At 46.4% G+C, this 9137-nt stretch overlaps 1 protein-coding gene across 1 annotated transcript; it reads left to right on the forward strand.

Annotated features, from left to right (window-relative positions):
- The first annotated feature begins 3723 nt into the window (after positions 1-3723).
- On the forward strand, positions 3724-6561 carry LOC134184768 (dynein axonemal heavy chain 8-like). The gene is made up of 7 exons (XM_062652513.1): positions 3724-3894; positions 4650-4751; positions 4808-4968; positions 5035-5191; positions 5256-5408; positions 5477-5536; positions 5715-6561. Exons 1-7 carry the CDS (start codon positions 3724-3726, stop codon positions 6252-6254), a joined length of 1344 nt encoding a protein of 447 aa, XP_062508497.1. The 3' UTR covers positions 6255-6561.
- Positions 6562-9137: the final 2576 nt, after the last annotated feature.

Consider the following 9137-nt stretch of genomic DNA (forward strand, 5'->3'; position numbering starts at 1 on the left):
AAACTGGGTGCATTTGAATGGAATTCGAACAACATGTATAATGTCTCAATGTAGTAATAACGTGCCGACGTACGTACCGTCTCATCAGACATTTTGTCTTGTTGGTCGGATAGGGATAGTCTTGCTAATTGTAGTATGGTTGTCTGTGCCGGACTGCGAGGCACACGCATGCGTAACGAGAGCTAGAGAGAGAAGGCGATTGAATCGATTTGTTGTGAAGCAATCCCCCACATTTTGGCGTAGTCGGCAGGATGCGAACGACCCACAGACATGGCGGTAGCGAAGGCTGGCAGAGCCCCTAAAGAATTATTTGTACTTGACTACGGACACAACGTCGCAAGTGAGTTCGAGCTGCGGCTGGAAGACGCTAATGATTATATGGCTATCTGCAAAGTGATAGAGCCCGCAGAGAAGAAAAACCTCTTCCTGAACTTGGCCGGACAGACTATTAGACGAATCGTACAAGGATTGGCTATCCCGGATGTAGTAGGAGACGAGGGAGACCCATACAAAACAATAACTGACGCACTCCTAGCGCACTTGCGTCCGTTGGTGAATACAACGTCTGTGCGACACAAGTTCCGACAAGTAAAGCAGCAACGCCAGGAGACCGTGACAGCGTTCGTAGGACGCCTTCGAGCCAAGGTAGAAGCATGTGAGTTCGAATCAACGCGTCTAGACACGATAGTGAACGGACAAATTAGAAAGCAACTGATCGTTGGGCTAAGAGATAACGATATTCGAAGGGAACTACTGAAAGAGTCGCAACTCACCCTGGTTCGAGCAGTTCAAAAGCGGTGGCGTGTGAGGCATCTATAGCTGGCAGCTCCCTGTATGAGGAAGTTCCACCGCCAAGCCTATTAAACAAAGTGAGCCAATCAAATCCATTGAGTAAAGGAAATTCTGGGAAGTGCAGATACTGTGGTCGCCACCATACTAGAGGGAAACAACACTGCCCGGCCGCAGAGAGTCAGTGCTCCCACTGTCACAAGATGGGGCACTTTGCTGCCGTGTGCTTCCATAAGAACAGGATGGCAGTGGCACGTGCAGTGGACCAAGAAGGACTTGGCCTAGAAGCAGATGAGAAGACAAATCGGGTGACTGAGGATTATGACACGGTATACAAGACAGGGAGTGGGCAACAGTCGAAACTCTTCACAAGGACACTAACAGTCGACGGAAAACGCTGCAGGGGCCTGCTGGACACGGGGCAACTAGAACCCTCATCACCACAGACGTAGTGGCAGCGACACAACCAAGCCACACAGTTCTTAAGGCCTATGACGGCACGCCGGTCGCAACACTCGGAGTAGCAGACGTTACCATTTCGTCCGGCAACAAGTCCTCCACATGCACGTGCTTCGTGGTCCCAACAAGACAAACTGTACTCTTTGGGCAAGAGGTTATCGTACAGCTGCAGTTGTTGTCACTTGCGGACGTGAATGTAGTCAAAGTCAGACCTGTGGACATCACCGTCGATCCCAAAGCAACGCCGGTCGCACTCCCTTTCGGGCGCCATGCTTTCAGTCTTCGGGAAGCTATCCAAGCGGAGATTAAGAGGCTGGAAGAACGTGACGTGATCGAGTCAGTCCAGGAAGCCACACCGTGGGTATCTCTGCTAGTATCAACAGGGAAGGCGAATGGCACGCTAAGACTGTGCGTGGACTACAGACGTCTAAATAAAGCCATCATACGGGAGAGGCATGTGTTGCCTACAGATCTTTCAACTCGTGGTCAGTGACATCCTGCACGGCACAGAGTGAGTGATGGTCTATATAGATGACATTCTCGTATTCGGCACGTCTCAGGAAGAGCACGACAGGAGGATGGAATTGGTATTGCGGCGCTTGAGCAATGCCACTTTGAGGCTTAACTGGCCAAGGAATATGACCAGACGCAGACAAGTTGAGGGCCATTCAGGATATGTCCTATCACACATCAGTCACAGATTTGCGGCGTTTTCTTGGCTTAGCCACCTACCTAGGCAAATTTATTCCTCACCTCTCACAAATCACAGATAGTTTACGTCGAATTGCCAAGCAGGAGCCATTTGTGGCCAACGCGGAGTTGAAGAACACCTACGACGCAGCAAAGAGGGTTATTGCAACAGCCTTGCAAAAGCTCGCATATTTCCGACCCTCCAGCTTGATCCCAACAGCTCTTAGTAGCGATGCTTCACCACACGGACTGGGGGCGATGCTTTGGGAGAAAGATGACAGTGGTCAATGGACCTCGGTGGCATTCGCGAGTCGGTCATTGACAGCAGCGAAAACCCGTTATTCCCAGTTGGAAAGGGAAATGCTCGGAGTGGTATTTGCAATCACGCGCTTCCGTCAGTATGTACTGGGACGACACATACAGGCCTTCACCGATCATAAACCGCTGGTCAACATTGTGTGCAAGCCATTTGATGACATTCCACCTCGGCTTCAGCGTTGCTTGGTCGCCCTGATGCCGTATCAATACTCACTGACGTACACACCCTGCCATCACTTGGTGTGTTCAGACGCATTATCTAGGGCCCCACTGGTGGACCAACACCCGTCGCCCGAGGAATGCCGGTCCATGCGCGAATATGTGAATATGGTCTTAGAAGAAGCACCAGTGGGTATCGACGAAATACGAAGAGCATCCGAGGATGATCCTCTCATCAGCAGTCTCACGAAAGAGTCATTACCGCGTCCTGGAGAGACCTCAACCCACAAGAAGAATCCTACTTCCTAGTGCGGGAGCAACTGACAGCAATTGACGGTGTCTTACTGTTCGATAGTCGCTATATTCTTTCTAAGAATCTCAGACAACCGGTACTAAGACTAGCCCATGACGGTCACCCAGGCCGAGACGCTTTCTTAGACACACTGAGGACAAGAGTCTGGTGGCCCGGGCCGACCAAAGATGCGACTGCCTTCGCAGAACAGTGTGGAGTGTGCTGGGTGAGGCGTTCTAATCAAGAACAAGACTTGCAGCCGTCCGAAGTTGAAAGTGCCTGGAATAAACGGGCGATTGACCTCATATCAATAGAAGGCATTCGTGCTTGTCGATCATTGACTACGGCTCTCGCTACCCTGAAGTGATCCCCCTGGGCTCAACAATAGCCACAGCAGTTGTCGACAAACTTATGAAGGTGTTCGCGAGGTTTGGGCTCCCATCAGTTCTAGTGACTGACAATGGATCTCAGTTCACAGCGGCAGAGATGGAACAATTTCTCAAGCAGTTGAATATTCGCCACGTCCATTCAAGCTCGTTGTACCCAAGATCCAATGGGATGGTCGAGAGGCTCCACCGTGTTTTGCGGGAACGGCTAAAAGGATTACGGCCATCCATTTCTTTCCCACGCCGATTACAGCAAGTCTTGATGGACATTCGAAATTCTACTCACAGGATGTAAGGGACTACGCCAAGTGAAGCCCTCAACGGCCGTGTCCTCCTCACCCGGGTACCATCCTATCACCACCCTGTTATGATTAACCCCTCACACCAGCTGAGAGCGAAGGCGAAGATGGCGGATGGCCACGACGCGAGGAGAGGGGTCCACCCGCTACCCACACTGAAACCGAGCACTACCGTGATACTGCAGGATGGACGCACAGATACCACCAAAAGGTGGCGAGTAGTGGAACAGTAAGGGCACCAGGTGGAATGTCGGACGGTAAGCGAATTTTGCTCAGGAATCCACAAAATGTGAGGCAGTATAATCGACAGCCCGAAGGAGATGAGTAGGATATGCCCAAAGCTTGGACCCGGGCACCCGCTCCTGCAGTTCGTGCGGAGACAACATGGAACTCTACCCCTACGCTTGCAGACTCAGGAGGCGGAGAAGAGATTACAGATCACGCCCCGCCAACCCAGTTACCTACGGAAAGTTTTGTGGAGCCTTCATCTAACATGACTGGGGCAATAACGTGAGAACAGGGAGCATCGATCCGGAGCCAAGATCAGGGGACGACCCTACCGAGCACCGGCACTCAGGACGGTCTCTATACAAGTCAGGGACAGTGACGACGTCTGGGCGCCATGTGAAACTGTCGATGAAAGCGCAGGAAGCTGGCACGTAGGGGACGTTAGTTGTACCAGGGTGTTGAGTTGCGTTAATTGAGTTGAGTTGGTAGCTTAAAAGACGGGGTAACGTAGTATGGTTGTCTGGGCCGGACTGCGAGGCCCACGCATGCGTAACGAGAGCTAGAGAGAGAAAACAATTGAATCGATTTGTTGTGAAGCAATCCTCCACAGTAATCACTGTTATTGCTTTGTTAATCCTAGGTGCGCATGCGCTAGGGTTACAGTAATACCTCTACACTAGACGGAGGCACGACCGGACAATTGCAGCGTACCGGTATGCGCTCATTGTTATCACTGGTGTCACTAATTAGCGTGCCAGATGTCAATCCCACGTGCCAGGCAATCCCCTTCTCACGCTCTTCGTGTTAATTAATTAGCAGGTGCCAATACATGTGCAGCAGCAGCCGAGGTTGTAGCACTTTAGTACTTGTTCATTGTGCAAGTTGGCGGTCGTTTTGAGTAAATCAATAAACTAATGATTCGTGAATTCGGTATTGCTAAAACGTATTACCACATTCATTGTACAGACTTGACCTGCATTGTTATTTTCTTGACATAACATATCATAATCACAACGTAATTTGACTTAGGGTGTATCCTGGAATACTGTTCACTATATGTTGGGTGAGGTTCAATATGGCGGACGAGTGACAGATGATTACGACAAGCGACTTCTCAATACTTTTGCGAAGGTCGACCATACATACACTAAATATTTTCAGCACGATTTAATGTCTTATCGTTGTAGGTCTGGTTTGGTGAGCATATGTTTTACGATTCCTTTTGCTTTTACCGAGGATATGTCATACCAAACTGCAAGTCTGTTGACGACTACCTCGATGCCATAGAGGAGTTGCCTCTAGTTGACTCTCCGCAAGCGTTTGGCTTGCATCCTAACGCTGATATTACGTACTGATATCGAATTCGTTTAGTTTCTTTGCAACGTTGCGTATAAGTTTGTATAATATGTTGCAGTTATCAAAGCAATATCGCCAAAGAAGTCTTGGATATTATCGTTAACGTTCAGCCTAAAGACAGCAGCACGGGCAGCGGAGAAACACGTGAAGTTATTGTGTACCGTCTCGCTCAAGACATGCTCGACAAGCTACCACCTGACTATTTGCCTCACGAGGTGACGACGTGGCAGTACTGACTGCCTTGTAACTCCTAGATATGTGCTAACTGTTGCTTTGCAGGTGAAAGAGCGCTTGCAGAAAATGGGTGCTCTCTCTTCGATGAATATTTTTCTGCGTCAAGAGATCGACCGAATGCAGCGAGTCATTAAACTCGTTCGATTGACGCTTACTGACTTGAAATTAGCAATCGATGGAACAATTATTATGAGTGAGGCACGTATCTAAGCTGCATTCATCTGACAGTACTGATGTTGCAAATGATGACCTTTTGTTATTTACAGAATCTGCGCGACGCATTGGATAACACATTTGACGCGAAAGTTCCTCTCCTATGGGGGAAGGTATACAGAATCAAATGCTATCTGCAATGCATGTTTTCTCGCACGCAACAGTGAACTTGTTGTTAATAATAATAACTTAATTGACAGTAACCGGTCAAATGCAAAACTGCATGATAATTTAAGCGCGTTCTACAAAAATTTTAATTATACTGCAAAATGTGTCGTTTTCTTTCTGCAGGTTTCGTGGGAATCTTCTACGTTGGGATTCTGGTTTACAGAACTGCTGGAGCGCAACGCTCAGTTTTCTAGCTGGCTCTTTGAAGGGCGTCCGAACGTGTTTTGGATGACTGGCTTTTTTAATCCGCAAGGATTTCTAACTGCAATGCGCCAGGAAGTTACCCGAGCACACAAGGGTTGGGCTCTCGACTCGGTCGTTTTGCACAACGAAGTTCTTCGACAGATGAAGGCCGACATCGCGTCTCCTCCACAGGAAGGCGTGTACGTTCACGGCTTGTTTCTTGACGGAGCCGGATGGGATAGAAGAGGTTGCAAACTAACCGAACCTTTACCGAAAGTGCTATTCACACAATTGCCCGTCGTGCATGTTTACGCTGTCAACTCGACGGGACCGAAAGATTCAAAATTATATCAGTGTCCCGTATACAAGAAACCTCATCGTACGGACCTGACTTACATCACTGCTCTCAGTCTGAAGACCGCTCAGCATCCCGATCACTGGATTTTACGAGGAGTTGCGCTTCTGTGCGATGTCAAGTGAACTAGACTAGTCGGACTGGAGAGGAATGACAGAGGGAAAGACACAAATAATAGTATTTTCTCCATCTTTGCTGTTAAAATATGTATATGTATATGTAGCCGCCGTTATACGACAAACTCGTCAAGAAACTATACTGTATATTATTAAGCAGCTCTCTGGATATTGCTGTGAGACGTTGCTGATCAATCGCAGTTGCCATGTAGTTAGAAGTCTCGCGCATGCTAGTTTGTTGTCTAGCTAGCTAAAGTTGTAGCTATCAAATATGTAACATCTGCCTAGGTCGTATAGATCCAATCTTTCTTGCGAGTTGTTGCAATTTTCGTGTCAGATTATCCACTGCCTGACGTACGGGAAAACGACATGCACTCGGGCTCCATAAGCCATTCCTACAAATCCGCGCTGTATAGTTGTTGGAATTTGCTGCAGGAAATATAGGAATGCCCAACCATAACCTGATGGCAACTATAAATTCATGCTGAAGCATGGCCAGGCCGAGATTTCTGTTGGTCTTGCCAAGCTCCAGCATAAGGACAAGCTATAGTATTGATCCATGCTCTGTCTCTGATGCTACACCCTTGTTTCAAAGCCTGCAGTTGAATTCCGTCAAGGTGTGACTGCAGTGATTTTATGAAACAACAAAAGATCGGGAAAAGTGACAGGGAAGACATTACAGACAAGGTAAATCTTTCATCACAACTCCTCCCTGAATTTCAACCATATCCACAGTAGAAGTAGAAGAAGCATCATCTAATCCTGATGACAAAGATTTAGAAGAACAGCCTAACAGCTGATTAACAAGCTGATGGCTTGCGTTACAGCTACCAACAAAAGCAGCAGCAGCCGAACATTGAGCAGAACGCAAGCCAAGACCTTCTAAACGTATTGGCAAAGAAGCTTGCATCCATGCCAAGTTTAATAAGATGGAAAAACCTGTTATATAGCATAAAGATCTTTGCATCCCGAGGACAAAACGAGAAAGTTGGTCACTGACCATGTGACTGGGAGCTGTATAAGATGGTTGAGTTTGCAAATACTTTGGCAACATACTGAATTTCTACTTGTGGATTGTTAAAATCTAAAAGTAGTTCCTGCGGCTCCAGAACTTTGTCCACCTTTTTGCTACAATAATGGTCACAGCCAAGTAATGGTGTACTCAAGAGTTCCATTCCTGCATTACAAGAAGACCCACTTCTAATTATCTCAGCGGGAAAGTTATGAAACAACTGGTCACCAGAGAGCCAAAAGATTTCGCATTTCTGTAGATTCAGTTGAAGGCCAAGGCTGGACCCTTGGAGATCCTAAGACCCAGAAAATTGGAAACAGAGTCTCTCTTACCAATGAATGTGGCGTCATCAAGATACCAGATAGACAACTGAATGTCACTCGTGTTTCCGGTGTCATCCAAAAGCTCGAGAACAACAAGGGAAAAGAGTAGAGAACCTAAAGGGCCTCCTTGTTGGACACCAACCGTAGAAGAAATGTGGTTTTGGCCAAACGTTAGTCTTACTGCAGATTGATAAGACCATCTAGCCCATGCAAATAAATCTGGAAATTCTAATTACAACTGCTGCAAGAAAGATTCTCTGTGCCACTCATTGAAGACGTTTTCACGTCAATTTTTAGACAACACAGACCATATACATACATACATACACACACACACACACACACACACACACACACACACACACACACACACACACACACACACACACACACATACACATACATACATACATACATACATACATACATACATACATACATACATACATACATATATATATATATATATATATATATATATATATATTAACATATATACTGTGGCACCATTAGCTCAGTTGGTGCCACAGTTTGGTTGCCATTAGCAAAAACAGGTTGCATCTCTGCACTGGTTGTGATTATTGATGTGACTGTACTTACTAGTATATCGAATTTTAGTAGCTGAAACAGCAAGTGTGCTGCTTAGAGGTATTCACTGAGTCAGATATAATATAATAGCCAAGACTCTGACATATATAGTAGCAAGGTAAGTTCTAAAATTGTGCCTAGTATACCTAGACCCACAGTAGGACGTGACTTCACCTTATTTCATATGAGAATCTAGGTGAGCCATCTAGAGTTAACTCTAGCTGACTTTCTCAGCCATACATTACAGATAGCAAACTGCTTGAATAAGACATTTCATCCAGTATCAACTTTGTAACTAGATTAATTAATTAACCGGAAACCAAAACCAAAGTCTGCAGCTACTGCGGCTTGTAAGAGCTAATGTTCTCAAAAATCAAATCTTGACATTTGGCATATACTGCTGCATGCATGGCTAAACAGTTGCAATACAGTCACCATTTACCCAAGTTAGTAGTACAATAATAGACAGTGACCAATGTGATAGTCTAGATATAGTGTTGGCCATTGTTTAGACTCGTCACAGTGATAGAAGCAAAACCTCGCCACAGTGTTACAAGCAGAACTCGTCATGGAGTATAATACAACCAGAAACTCGCCACAGTGTTACAAACGGTATGACCGACCCTTCTCGGCCACGACAATTTTCTGAGAAGGGCACTGCGCCTACTACTGCATTGTACATGTGTTGATCAACGTGCCCCGATCGATCCCAATTTAATTTTATCTGACCGTCCTACAAATTAATTAAGTGAAATAGATTGGCGTACTAGAACACAAAATCTCAACAACAGGAAGTCGTGCTCTTTACCGTAGTATGATACCCCAGATAATTGAAAACCACGCATACGTCAACTCACAGGTTTGCCATGCAAATTTGTTAGCGCTTCTAGCAAATTGCCGTGTATGGTACTGTCACGAGCTGGATGACGAGTACCATCAATGTAGGTACAGCAAGAAGACACGAGCGGT

This window comes from Corticium candelabrum, chromosome 9 (genome assembly GCF_963422355.1).
Source record: "Corticium candelabrum chromosome 9, ooCorCand1.1, whole genome shotgun sequence".
NCBI lineage: Eukaryota > Metazoa > Porifera > Homoscleromorpha > Homosclerophorida > Plakinidae > Corticium > Corticium candelabrum.

Excerpts from the sequence above, each read along its gene's own strand:
- LOC134184768 (XM_062652513.1), top strand. The coding sequence starts at position 3,724 with ATGCCCAAAGCTTGGACCCGGGCACCCGCTCCTGCAGTTCGTGCGGAG. Across the intron at positions 3,895-4,649 it reads CTTCATCTAACATGACTGGG|GGTGTATCCTGGAATACTGT; the intron begins GCAATAACGTGA and ends AATTTGACTTAG. Across the intron at positions 5,409-5,476 it reads GAACAATTATTATGAGTGAG|AATCTGCGCGACGCATTGGA; the intron begins GCACGTATCTAA and ends TGTTATTTACAG.